Consider the following 14884-nt stretch of genomic DNA (forward strand, 5'->3'; position numbering starts at 1 on the left):
AGATAAGAACTACATCTGTCGGTCAATGACCTGCTCAAGAGTAGAAAACAGATGGATTTCCTTGATACAAAATGGTCACTGTTCTTCTCGAGGTAGAAGGTGCCAACCTTCCCATGCTCATCAAATCCTGCATGTTGCTTTTATTATCTGTGAAATAAGGGATTAGTAGTGCTTCCATCTTATATCTTTGGGAGAAAGAGAGGCAAAGAGATTCTCCTGATGATTGATTTCACCTTAGACAGATACTAAATGGAACTTTCTCCGGAGGCAAAAAAAGGTAGTTTTGTTAATTTCCTAATTTGGTAAATCAAATGTACTTTCAATTTATATATTAAACTATTCATTTTAACCCTTATCCTAATACGTTTCCTTGGGATTTTAAGATTCAGTCACCTAAAATTTATCTGTCAAATGTGTTCCTTTTCTTAGGTTTATCTGCATGACATTAAATAAATAGTTTGAACTTTTCAACTTTTCAAACAATTGTATTGAGTTGACGTGGCTGATCCAGCCTATGTGTGTCTGTGTGCAGTGTGTGCCGAACACCTGAAAGCGACTTGTCTTTCATTAAGAATGACTGAGTGTGGGCAGAGAGAAAGAGATTTTACGAATTAGAAATAAGAAGTAAACAAAAGAAAATTCTGTCTATCTTTAGGGAGTTATGGTACTTTTCTAGTATATATATATATATATATATATATCCATCCATCAAAATGAACTACGTTCATACTGATACAATGTAAAATTTGCTTGCCATGATATTTTTACATGGTAAATAATTCTTAGAAGCAGAAAAAAATTACATAGAAAACTAAACTAAGTATCGTTTGATGATTGAATGATGATTTTTAATCATGTCTCTCTTTCTCAGATGAAATATTTTTCCTTCCTACTATCTCTTTCCTCACATATATGTATGTCTAGGAGCTTCTCCAAGAAAGCAGTTTTGCTTTGAAGGTGTTTTATTTTCTCTCATAAAGGATTCTTCTGTTCTTCTAGATTTAAAATCACAGTAATAGCCTAGTAGGATCCAGCCCCTTCCCTGCCCTCTGTCTTTTTGAGAATCTCTCTGAAGTCAGCTTTGGGAAGTCCGTTTTGGAAATCTAAAGTCCAAAGATGCTTCTCTGGTGTACTGAGGACAAGACAGTTGTTCAAGAAGCTGTTCATGACCAAGCTGAAATCATCCAGAATGACACTTTCTGAATGTGCTTGAGGAGATTATATTTGAAATTTACATCATGTACATCTTATAGTAACCAAAAACTTGTTTTAAATGAATGAGAATAATATATATATTATAATTACACATATATAATAGCATACGATTCAAGCCAATTTTGAACAGCAATAAGGAACTTAACATTTCAGCTCTACAAAATAAACGAAGACTTTGAAATTCAATCAGTCCTATTTTATGTTGAGGCAAATGTATCTTGGCTTTTTCTGAGAATCATACCTTCTGCTCTAGTTTACATAAGAAATAGCATGAACTCCTTTAAAGCACTCGTTTTCGACTTTGCCATTACAACACACCTTGCATTCAAGGCTTGGAAATGATTTACATTCTAAAGAATTATAAATTAGGACAAATTCAATAATTTCTCCTCTTAAAGTCACTTGGATTCTGGTAGAATTTTCTTGAGCAGCAGGAGGGGTGAGTTTAGCAAGCATGTTGAAATTTGCACATAATTTGTGGGTTCTTTCTTGTCACAGCTTTTGGCGTGTGGTATTTACCAGTATAGTATTATTCATTATTGACGTGCTTGTGAATTGTGTTATTATGAAAGCCAGTCACCACTTCTCCATATGAATGTTCCCCCAAAATTTCTGTCATGTTCTTTTATTTCAGCAATATTTTGGGCTGGAGTAATTTAGGGAATGCTCCTGAGTATGTGCCATACATGTCAGTGTTATCCATCATATTTATCATTCTGTGGAGGAAAACATGGGTTCTAGAGCTGGTGGCCCTTGAGGACAATAAGACACCAAACAGCATAGACCCGAGGAAAGACCCTCTCAACTACACACACAAAGGCACGAGAGGCTGTGCCTTTCTACAATATGCTGCTTTTCTCACGCAGCACATACTTCATCCTTTTGCTAGATTGTTGCTGTGAAACTTACTCTACTCTTTCACATTTATGAAAAAATATAATTTTTAAATTTCTATTCAAGGAAGTGGTCTTTATTTTTAATAGCCTACACAGCATATACTTTTACATTTGTTATTTTAAGATACAACATTTAAATTAGACACCTACTATAATTTCTTATGGTTTCCTGGATATGGCAAGGCTCCCGAAAACATTTTTTACATGCAGTGGGCTCTACAAATATTTACCTCTGTTTTTCAACTTCAGGAAACCAGTAGAAAATTGTAGAATTAGACTTTGGGGCTGTGTAGGGTATTTTCTGACTATTACAAATCTATCTAAATCTACAGCCTGCTAGGAAAGATCGAATCCCTTCCAGCTTGTGATTGTAATATATGATTTGTGTGGACTTGAGTCTGTCTCACAAATGCATTTAATATTTCTAAACCGAACTTCTGTTCTGTGCCAGGCAGGTTTCTAACTGTGCGTGTTCAGTCCACTGATTGACTGACTGAGAGCCAAATTATTCTCACTAACACATACTCAATTCCCAACTACTACAGAAAAGATGGACTCCCGGGCCAAAATTGGACCCTCACTAACAAAGCTTGCTTTCTGCCACTAGTAATACTTACACAATGAATGAAAATTCAGTGACCTATATTCTTCCATTTAAATCCTTAAAAATTTAAATTAAAACTTTGTCAACAGTGATTCTAACCATACCGAGGCAAAAAGAGTGTTCCCTGCAATCTGGCAGCACTAAATGTAATTCATAACTATCAAAAATCCGTTTTCTCTGCATAACTTTAAAGAACGCTCCTGATGTCTTGAAAATTCCATGCAATTTTCTTTAAAAGTTGGTTTGGAATGCCACTGTGCATCTTGAAGCCCACATACAGTGAGTTAAATTACAGCAATAGCATATTTCTCAAGCACCATATAGTTGCAAATCCTTTATCCTGAAGTACATAGTGAAGGATTTTCTCCTTGAACAGTGAAGGAAGTTGAACTTTGGGGTTGTTTCAATTTAACACATGATGTGCTGCACACTTAAAGCTGTGTTTTGCCTTTCCTACCTTTTCTTCTTTATTCATCCCCACTTCCTATAAAAGGAATTAGGTCTATAATGCCGATTATAAAACTGGATCTGTATTATCACTTTTCTCAAAGCATCATTTCCCCACACTGCCGAGTGGAAGTACTTACTTTTCAGTGGGTTAATCTAAATGCAGAGTAGAAGGGCTGTTATTCATCAACCCCATTTCTTCTGCTCCTTTATAACCGCTGCTGGTCTTCTCTGACTCAGTAAATGGCATCACTGTTCACCTTGTTATCCCAGCCGAAACTTAGATGTCCCTGATGCCTCACTTTTCTTCATACCTCTCATGACATCCATTAATAAGCCAGGTTAGCTCTACCCTTGAAATAGATCTCAAATAGAGCCAACTCCACTGATAACCACACTGGCCACTTCATTGTATTTCCTGTTTGTCTTCTCACTTTACAGTCTGTTTATCACAGAGTGGCTACTAATGAACCCTCTAAAAAATTCTTGAATGGAGGAACAAATTAAAATGTTACTAAAGTTAATTAGTTCATGACTTTAGCAATATGCTGTTTGTCCTGGATTATAGACCCAAAACCATGAGAAACACTAAAAATTAAACATGTAGATGCTTTGCCTACCATAAGATTTACTATGCGCAACTAAACATTTAACATTAAGCCATCATAGACAAGCACTGACACGGCTGATTCAGAATGGTGAGGATGGGAACCTCAGCTTGCCAGAGGACAGTGTTAGGCAGTCCTCTTCTGTAGACCTTGCAGCACTCCATGCCACAGCTCACCCAGCAGTCAGGGAAGCATTTTCTTTACCACCAAATGAAGCTCAAGTACAAGGAGATGAGATCCACATAGCGTGGTTAGGGCACTGCCCTGGCTTAGAAACATCAAACTCCCAAGAACTACTATCTCATGGAATGACCAATAGGCGTAACATCTAGCATCCCTGAAAGTTACTTGGCTAGTTAAAAGAATGACTGCACTGAAGGAATCCAAAGCAGTGGTATCCCCATCAGGTATTTATACTGCTCTTTGCTATCTACCAGTTAGCTGTCATTGTTACTTTCAAGCAATGTTACTTTAAAGTAACATGGTTAATGTACCATTTTAGGGGAACAGATCTAGGAAGTTAACCAAAGGTCAACTTCTCATTCAGAAAAGGAGACGTTTGTTAGCTCTTAACCCACTGTAGGATCTTTAAATCAGCTTGAGATTTGACATTAATTTTAACATTATTTTGTATTTATTAGAGGGCAGATATCTAACTACCATATTTCTTGCTTTTTCTGCTCAGGATTGTTTTTTTGTTTGTTTGTTTGTTTTTTAAGGAACAGACATTTTACTCCTAAAACTGAGATAAAAGGTGTAAGCCATTCAGCAGTATGGCACTGCTGTCTCTGTACCCTTCTTTTCCTGCCTCTGGACTACTACTCTGGACTACCTGGCCTTACTGGGGACTCTTGAAACCTTACACACAGTCCAGACTTAGTGGCAAGTACAAGCACTTTTAGAGTTTCCATTTTGTTTTTGCATGAGGGAGGAGGCCTAGCTAACACGAGGCAGCAAAATCACTAGGACTAGCACAAGCATCCCTAATGTACCAGTCTAGTCCCCAAATGACACAACTAAACAGGAAAAAAAAAGTCATTGAAAATTTGCTACTGTAGCAATTTTCTTTGCTATCGTTGGACAGACCTGTAAACTGGCACCTAGTATCCCCTAACCAGCACAGTGTTCTTGGAAAAAAAGCTGTCAGTTTTGTAAACATCTTTTAAAGCAGGTGTTTCTATTTTTAAATCTCCTGGGATTGGGGGATGAGGAGTCAAAGTTGGAAACTTCTAGCTAATACAATTATTAGTGGGAAACTATTGCAAGAATGTGTTATATAATGTGCTACAAATTCCATCTAGAAGTATTTCCAGCTAGCTTTTTTTATAGGTTCTGAGATTATGGAGTCAGAAATTTCATCCTATAGGATTGGGCTAAAAGATTATCAGGGTTGAGAGCTATAGGAGCCATCAGAAATATGGATTTCTTTGAAGCCCCTGCTTTTTAAAGTGGAGGAGACCAAGGTTCAGTTGCCCCCACCTCCAGAACCAGTCCTCTTTCCCTGGCTGGGGGCCTTCCATCAAATCACGTGGTTCCCCCATCTTCTAACCTCAGGCTTCTTTGTGAGACCATTCAGGCCTACCTTTCCTTAGAATTGGAAAGGGGGTAGAAAATATGTTTATCATTTAAGTAAATCATGTTATAACAGAATATTATTTCTTTAGTATGTTGATTTCAGAAATGTTTTTATTAACTTCTTACATAAATTTTAAAATTAATATATAATTTCTTACCTAATAGTTTAGACTATATAGGATAATGTTGTTATTTGTCAGTTTATTCAAGAATGGGGAAAGTTGTGTTTGTGAAGAAGTATTATAAAATACTTTTATACAGAAGTATTTTAAAAATACAAGATCACAATTTGTTTACCCAGTACCTGAATGGTATTTAGCTATGTATACAATATTAAAATTACAGTTATTTTCTTTCAGTATTTTGAAGATACTGTTCCACTAACTTCTGGCTTCCATTGTATTGAGAGAACTGAGAATAATCATTCCTTTGTTAGTGATTCCTTTTTCCTCTATTGTAATACCTTTTTTATTTTTTTCTTTTAGTTCTTCTCCAGTTTTTCTATGACAGCTTTACTTACATATTTCTCTTTATTTGTCAAGCTTAGAATTTGCAGACCATCTTAAATCTGAGACTCAGTTCTTTAATCAGTTTGGGGCAACTTTCAATTATTATGTTCTCAAACATTGCCTTTCTTCCATTATCTCTATGCTTTTCTTCTGGATACTTAGTTAATTTAATTTAATTAGTCATATATTAGACTTTCTTTTCTATTGATCTCTTTTATATTATCTATCCCTGTGTTATAAAGGATGTTATCTTCAGATCTGTCTTCCAGTGAATTAATTTTTTCTTCAGTTCGATCTAATTTACCCTTTAAGCTGTCTGTTGCATTTTGATGATCATAGTTTTAATTTTTAGAAATTCTGGTTCATTTTTAGATAGTCTTTTTATTTGTTCATGTTTTCAATTTCCTCTTTATTTCTCAAATAGTTTAAATATACATTTGTTACATTTATAATCTTGTAATTTAAAATCTGAAGTCCTCTGGGGCTTATTCTTATTTTTGTTTTGTTTTGTGTTTTAACTGTGAGCTCTTCTGAGCTTTATCTGTGGAACTACAGATGGACTTGGGCTAATGGATGTGCCTTCAAAGATCTGTGTTTACTTCCACCAGGAGCTCTGGGGCACCACCAATTTGGACAAATGAGTTTGAGTTTATTTCTTGGGCAAATATTTCCAAGAGCAGGAAAAAAGGGTAATTCATAGTCCAAATTTATGTGAGGGATGGTATAGGGCTGATTCTCAGATGAGATAGCTTTCCGTTCTCAGCCCTACATGGTCATTAAACTCAGACAACCAAGATTAGCAAGTCTCCCCAAGGTAATTGTAACATTCTTCCTTAATTTGGGGGTCCTTAATTTTTTTACTTTCTTTTTATAAAAGAAATTTATTTATTTATACATATTTATTTATACATCATAAAATATATAAGTGCATTTTAAGCACACAACTCAATTATTTTAATAAATTAACAGAGTTATACAACTATCATCAAAATCCAGTTTTAGAATATTTCCACCACCCCAGTGAGATCCTCTTATCTGTTAACAGTTAATCTCTATTCCCATATTCAGCCCGAGGCAACTGCTATTCTAGTTTCTGGTTATATAGATTTCCATTGTGTAGACATCTCATAAAGGCAGAATCATACAAGGTGTGCAGTTCTGCATGTGCCTCTTTCACTTAGCATTATGTTTTTGAGATTCATTTATGTTGAAGCATATCTCAATATTTCATCCCTTTTTACTGCTCTGTAGTATCCCATTGCATGCATATACCATATTGCCTTTATCTGTTTATCAGTTAATGGACATTTGGGTTGTTTCTACATTTTTACTATTATGAAACACTATTATGAACACTCTCATACAAGTCTTGATATGGGTACATTTTCATTTCTCTTGAGTGGATACTTAGAAGAATTGCCGAGTTGTATGGTAAATTTTTACTTGCTTTCTTACAAAGTCAGCTGTGTGTTTTGAAGAATGCTTATTCTATTTCATCCAGCATTTCTAGCTATTTTGAAATCTAAAGGTTTTTTGGTATATCTGGGGCACACCAATGTTTGAAAGAGAAGTTTTTTTGTTTGTTTTTAATCTACAATTTAATAAGAGAAATTTGAGTTGAAATTTTTGTCATTTGAAAATATTCACTTGCAATACAGTGATCATATCCGTGCCTATACCTTTCCCTCCACTCTCTCCCTGGCGGTGTGTGTGTCTGTCTGTCTCTCTCTCTCTCTCTCTCTCTTTTTGTGATTATCATAGTCATCACAGGCCCTTACCAGCCCAGGAGGAAAACACCAATAGAATGTCAAATGTATTAGCCACAAGATATTTTCGTTTGTCATGTTTTACTTTTTTTTGTAGGACACAAAGAACTGCCCCAAAGAAGTGAGTTTCTCTTCTTTTCTGTTAGCCAAAGAATTAGGTTGAAAGAAATACATTTTTAACTTATTTAAATATCCAAGTTCAGATTACTGAAATTCTACTTTTGCTATTAGAATGAGCATTGACTTAAAAAATTTGTAATGCTAAAGTCATTTAATTGGAAATTGATTCCATTTTTAGAGACTTGGTTTAGACTTGCTGTACTTTCATTAAAAACAAAAACATCCACATTTAAACCATCCTTATTTTTCTTTTTGGCGTCTTCTTTTCTCTAAAGTGATTCACAACTGCTAAGTAGTTACAGTTGTTATATATATAAAAATATTGCAAAACTAGCAAAGTCTACTACCATATGTGAAGAGAATTTTTCTACCCTCCACCCTTAGGTTATTTAGGGCTGTAAGGACAATAGTCTGTTATTGTTCATCCCTTTGAAGTTTTATATTTGCAGGTGAGCTCAATGATTTTGTGTATCAGCTACTTCATAATTTCATGTGTCTGTGGTAGGTGGAAGTGGGCCCTGGTGTTTTTGATTACGTGCCATCTACAAGCAGTTTGTGATTCAGGGGCTTGTGTTACATTCCACCTAGGAGATGACATTACTTCACTCGCTAAATGCTTTAAAATAATTTATTGTGCTGTGTTTCTCTTTTTCTTTACAACAAAATCATTTTTATAAGATCTTTCTAAACGGATATTGTTTTTGTTCATGGAAAATTTCAAGATCATAAGGTTGATTTAAATGCTTTTAACCAATCACTTATCATTAATGCACTGAATCATCATGGAGATTCTGAGAGCAATTTAAGGTTCTGGTATATGATATTCTCTGGTGAGATTTTATTGTCTTGAGATTCTGGCAAATCTATCTTAATAGAAAGTTGAAGATAGAGTTTTTAGTGTATGGATTACATTAGTATAGGATGTTATGAAATATACTCTTCCATCAAGTATATGTATTAAATTTTAGCAGTAATCAGATATCCGTTGTCATTTCTAAAACACTGTTATTGTGTTTTGAGTGTGCCATTTAAAAAAGAGACATTTTTCATGGTAGACTCTCTGAAACAAGCAACAAAAAAGATGATTAACATATAGATGTAAGTAGAATTCTGCTTTAGAAGGAAGGATTCTGTCCTCATGTCTTCCTGTGTATTTCCCATTACTGATTATAACCACTTCCTTCTGTTTCTGCCCTAGCCTGAGGAAGCCTCAGCAGTAAATGTACAAGAAGCTTCTGGTTAGACCAGAAGTCAGCCCATCTTCAAGGTTGCAAGAGTGATGTTGTTTTTATTGTTATTATTGTTTGCATATGCATGCAAAATAATAATAAAGCAGCTTTCATTTATAGCAAATCTTGAAGGGAGTATTATTCCCATTTGTAGATAAGTAAATAGAGAGGCCTGGAAAGTTCTGTGATTTGCTCAAGGTTATTTAGCTAGAAGGCAAATCTAAATGTATCTGATTTTAAAACTTGTTCACATAACCTCATTCCCAGGCTACCCTGACTTTCTTGGTTGAGAAGATTCCTGGTATCTGCCCTCCTTGTCTAGCCTTTCATTATCTCCTTCCTGCTTGTTCTTAACTGGTACCCATTTTAACTTATTTCTTTGCCTTGACTCTGGTATATGAATCCATCTCCACTCTTAAGACTGTTGAGTAGTTTATGCTCAAGCACCAAAGAGCATGAATATTCACTTATCAATTCCTTTAATCAATTAACAAGTGTTTGTTGAGTATCTATTATGTGTAAAGTACTCTACAAGATATTTTAGGAAGCATGCAGAATCGGATAAACCTGCCTTCTTGTGCCTATGTGCTCTTTGAGAGCAAGGTCTAAAAAATACAAGAATGAAGGAAGAATAAAAAGAAACACCTAAAGGAGTTGGAAGTTTTTTGACTTCAAGAAGTAGGACTTGGAAATGAGGACACATACAACATGAGACTGCTGGTTGTGGTATTTAACTTTTTTTTAGGTGGTTTTTAAAAATTTATTTTAGAGAGAGGAAGAGTGTAGAGGAGGGGCACAGTGAGAGGGAAAAGGGAATCTCAAGCAGACTCCACATCAAGTGCGGAGCCCAGTGCATTGGACATTTAACACTGTGCCACTCAGGTGCCCCTAACTTTTTTTCCCAAACCCTTTGCATGTATTTTTCTGATAAAAGTAAAAACAAAAGGAAACAAATTTCAAAAAGAAAAACATTCCATTGGGTGGCTCAGTCAGTTAACCATCTGCCTTTGGCTAAGGTCATGATCTCAGTCCTGGAATTGAACCCTGTCTCGAACTTGCCACTTAGCAGCAAGTCTGTTTCTCCCTCTCCTTCTGTGATCTCTCTCTCTTTTGCTCTCTCAAATAAGTAAAATCTTCTTTTAAAATTTTTAAGAGAAAAAAAAAAAAAACATTCCTAACTGTGGTAGAAGAGTAGGGATATAGGTTACAGTTTTAAGATACCTCTAAATGTTTCAAAACCATGAGAGACTTATATGGCTGATACCTAAGATGAAGGGAAAAAAATGAATATTTATTGAAGACCCAGTTCATGTCTGTCACTATACTAGATCTAGAAACACAAAAGCATAATATCAAGGCACTTATCTTTCTCTCCTCCCTCTCAAACTGATTTTGGGTGGAGTCATAGCCCTGTACAATATAATGTGATGAATGGGATATATGATGATATCAATATACGAGATATCCAAAGAGTAGAGAAAAGGCCATCCCAAGTCATCTGGGGGTATCACTGAAAGCAAGGACATACCACCAGCACACAGGGAGGGAATGGGGGAAGCAGAGCTCTGAGCAGGCTTGGCACAATTGGGAAGAGCAAGGCATTTGCTTGTGATGGAGAGTTCTGAGATGAGAATGGAAAGAAGTTTGGAGTGAGATGTTGGCAAGCTTTAACTCTGAAGAATTTAGACTTTATGCTATAAATGTTGGGAGTTATCGGAGGTGTTTGAGGAGGAAAGTGACAAAATCCAATTTATCTTCCAAACCAGAATTCTAGCAGTGGTATGGAGGATGGGTTGCAATGAGATGAGATCGTGAAGAGACCAATAAAGAAGGAAGATGTTGGAGTAGTTTAGGAAAGAGATGACAAATCTCAGGTTTCTCAGAGATTTTGCTTTTGCTTTTGACTTTCTGACCTCAAAGTAAACAAACAAACAAACACATATACATATTTATACATTTATATACACAATATACTGAAATCTGGTATTCTAGTGATATCTATGTCACTAAAAATATTTAGAACTTGTGCTTAAAATATATATTTAGAATTAAGTTCTTCAAATGTTATCTCTGTAGATCACTATATTGAAGAGCAAAAATGTTTCAGGTAGCAATGTAACACGCTAAATACCTACTGAATACTATCACATGAACATCTGTAACTCGGGAAGCAGTTGGCAGATGTAATTCTTAATGAAGTTCAGCTCCCCTTGTTTGATTTGAAGAGAGTATTTCTCATGTCTGATCACTTGCTTGAATGTCAGTATCTTTGATTCTTATTCTAGGGCAACACTAGCTAACAAGTATGTAATGCAAGCCACAAATTTGAGCTACATATGCAGTTTCAGATTTTCTAGAAGTGCATTGAAAAAAGTGAAAAGAAACTGGTGAAATTCATTTGAATAATATATTTTATTTAATAAAATATATCTAAAATATCATTTCAGCATGTAATCAAGTAAAAATATCACTATTGAGATATTTTACATTCTCTTTTATATAGTACATCTTTGAAATCTGGTGTGTATTTTACATTTACAGCACCTCTCAATTCTGTCTATCCATGTTTGAGGTGCTCAATAGCCATGTGTCGCTAGTGGCTACTGTATTGGAGCACAGCTCTAGATTACCCATCTTTAGTGTAAATCTCCATTCTAGGATTCTTTCTAAATTTAGTGACATATGAGAAAAATGAATGTCAGTCTGACTTCTGGTTGTTTGTTTGTTTGTTTGTTTGTTTGTTTTTCTTTTATGGCTAAGATGTAACCAGTCACTGAACATGGATTTCATTTATTTTATTACCTTGTTGAATCAGGTTGTTAATTCATCCATCTAGTTAACAGAGTTTAAGTTTACCTCCTTCTTCATCTTTCTGAGGCTTATTGTGATCTCATCTTTTGTTCTCGGCTGTAGGGTAATTTATAAATAAAGCGACTGTTCACCGGCCATCCTGGAAGATAGACAGGAACAAATCGGACAGAAATAAAAAGGAATCCATCTCTTTGCCCTCTGTACTATTTGATAGGATAATGAATTCTTGAAATTATTTTCAAGAGGCCATCTCCTGAGTTCTCTTGAGTATTGAATAGCAGGGAGCACTATTCTTGTATAGGGATACGCGGAAGGGCCTTGTAGAGTAGAGAACATGTTCCTGATTTCTGGACTGTGCTTTATGATAAACCTCTGCAGATGATGACGTGTCAGTAGAAAACCAGAGTTCAGCATTTCACTATTACATGTAAGTTGGGACGGGGCAAGACTAGTATTTTGTTAGTAATTTAACATTTATCAAATCCCTTAGTCTTATTATAGATCTTTAATATCTTTATTACTATTGTTGTACTAATAAGGAGATATGCTGTGTATTTGCAAACGTTGCCTAAAGATACAAAGTAATGCTAGAAAGGATTTAAACTCAGATTTCTCTGCCCTGAATCTGGTATCCATTCCACTGCAGTATGCTGTGTGCTTAGATAAAATCTTTCACCCTTAAACACTCTATGCTATGAGTGTTCAGTGGAACATGGTGCAGAGAAGTTAGGAGACAGTTCTAGTACCTGCCCTGCCATTCACAGAGTATATGAACATATGCAGATTCCTTATCTTCTAATATTTTACATCTAAGTCTTTCTCAGGCAAGGTGCAAGGAGTAGTGAAGTTACTAATGCAACCCACTTTCTAGAAGAGATACCATAGTAAAGTACAGTTCTCTCTGTCCTTTCAAAGTCACCATCTTCTTGAAGGCAGTTGGAGGCTTTAATATTTTGGAGTCAAGCAGACCCATGTTCAGAACCCAATCTTGCTTCTTAATATCTGTATGAAGACAGGCAAATTATTTAGTCTCTCCATGAGTCTCAATTTCTTCATCTATGAATTGGACTGTTAGAAAGATTCAATGAGAAAAAGTAGTAGATGGAATCTGTCCTTTCTTTACTTTTCCTATCAGAAAAAAAAATGAGTTTCATTTATAAAACACATCTTATGTAAGACTTAAGTACTTAGTGTTAGAGGATTCAGAGAAGGAAAAAGATATTGGGAGCTGGGGTGTGATCAGAGAAGATTTCAAAAAGGATGACGATGTCAGGCTGGTGGAAGAAGGAACGAAGGATTTGGACAGGAAAACTGGGCAATACAGTGAGCTGTATCACAGAAACAAAGGTGACAACAGACATGGCATATATGAGAACATTTGGAATCTGTAATGATTCTGAGCATTTTGACATGGTTCAAGTTAATGGCTTTTGGTCATAATCTAACCATAAAATTAGGTAGCTTCTTCTGCCTGAGTGTTTAATGTATCTAAACAGAGAAATCTGTCATAGTGGGTCTCTTCCAGAATCAGCTACCCCATATACTTCACCAGCTGCCGATTTCAGGTTTTTGTCTGAATGTCTCCTTTGATGTCTGCATTTTTCCATTTTCAATGTTCCATGTCCAGAACTTTCACCTACTTTTAGGATAACAGCTTTATGTCTTTTATTAGGCTTCACAGAATTAATTTAAATGCTCATTGACCTAATACTATTTATTTATTTAATATTATTTATTTTTATTTGATAATATTATTAAATTAAACTTTAAGTGAGACCAGACTACTTGAATTTCTTACTATACATCTCATATCATTTTTCAAAAATAACTATTTTAAAGGTCTTGAATAATTTATAAAAGCCCTCAGAAATTTGAGTTCATTAGGCTTTCAGTTACATTGATGCACGGTTTTGGTTACATTGATACAAACTTATAGAACTTATGAGGGTTTTTTTTTCCTTAAAAGTAAGGGGAATGTTGTAGTCTCTAAAACAAGGCCTGTTAAAATTGATGAAGAATATATACTTGTTCTTTGGTTCTTTTGGTTTACCTGATGGAGATAGTTTAAATATACTATACTAAAATAGTTCATTTATCCATCTTTACTCCTGGTGGAGGCTAAGTCATATCCAGAATTATTCCTAATTCCTCAAAGGAATATGTATTTTAAATAAATCAGGTTAGGTAGGAAATAATTTGTCTTATACAGCATTGACATTAAAAGAACCACTTCTATATTTTACATACATATATAAATAAAATGAATGTGAAACTATTTACTAATATATACAAATATAGAAAGTTTAAAAATGGTCTAATATTTTAATTCATTTTCTACTTTTAAAACTTTTAAAGTGTAATATGAAGAGAAGTGCACATATATCGTAAGTTCGGTGAATCTTGACAAACTGAATACACTCTGTAATAAGCGTCAAGATCAAGAAACATTTTCACTGCCCCACAGTCCTCACCCCTCCCTGACCCTTTCCAGTCATCACGCTACCCTAAGGGGAATCAGTATCGTTAACTTCTAATAGCACAGATTAATTTTGCCTCCTTTTCTGCTTAGAGAATGTTTTTCTTTAAATATATGTAGCATTATAGTAGTATCTAAAGTTTTGTTGTTGTTGTTTTTTATGTTTTATTTTAAATATGAAATGTAATACTGCCTTCAGCCTGAACATAAACTATTTATAAATTAATTACCTGTGATCTGAAAGGGAGGAAGGAAGGCTAATAATCTGCGCATATGTGAGTACACACACACACACACACAAAGATTTTGTCCTATCACTAATTCTTCTGACTTAAAACAGTGCAATAGTAAGAAAACACACTATTTCATTAATTTAAAAAAAAATTTTTTTTTACATTTGGAATTATTTGGCATCAAAATGGAGGATTTTCTTTTTTAAAACAATTTTTATGACACCATGTCACTAGCCTTTATTGGAAGTAATTTTGAAGTCTTAAAATAGAGAAAAAAAATCCAGCTTTATGAATCAAAGTATATTCTATTTATCAATCAGTATTATTCTGCCTCTTTCAAGCTTTCTTTAATAAGACACAATTTTTACCTTTAAAATTTGTTTTTAAATATGTAG

The 14884-nt window shown here is 34.7% G+C and overlaps 1 protein-coding gene across 2 annotated transcripts in view; it reads left to right on the forward strand.

Moving 5' to 3' along the window:
* The window catches only part of FBXL17 (F-box and leucine rich repeat protein 17), a 501232-nt gene that overhangs the window by 351712 nt on the left and 134636 nt on the right, over positions 1–14884 (forward strand). The window contains exon 8 of one of the 2 annotated variants that reach the window (XM_032845294.1): positions 1000–1206. The exons of the other annotated variant lie outside the window; for it this stretch is intronic. Within the exon in view, the coding sequence (XP_032701185.1) occupies positions 1000–1016 (17 nt within the window). The 3' untranslated portion in view covers positions 1017–1206. Of the gene's footprint in view, positions 1–999; positions 1207–14884 lie in introns of those variants that run through there. 2 annotated transcript variants of the gene reach the window in all.

The sequence above is a fragment of the Lontra canadensis genome, unplaced genomic scaffold (assembly GCF_010015895.1).
Source record: "Lontra canadensis isolate GAN:19392208 unplaced genomic scaffold, GSC_riverotter_1.0 scaffold4, whole genome shotgun sequence".
NCBI lineage: Eukaryota > Metazoa > Chordata > Mammalia > Carnivora > Mustelidae > Lontra > Lontra canadensis.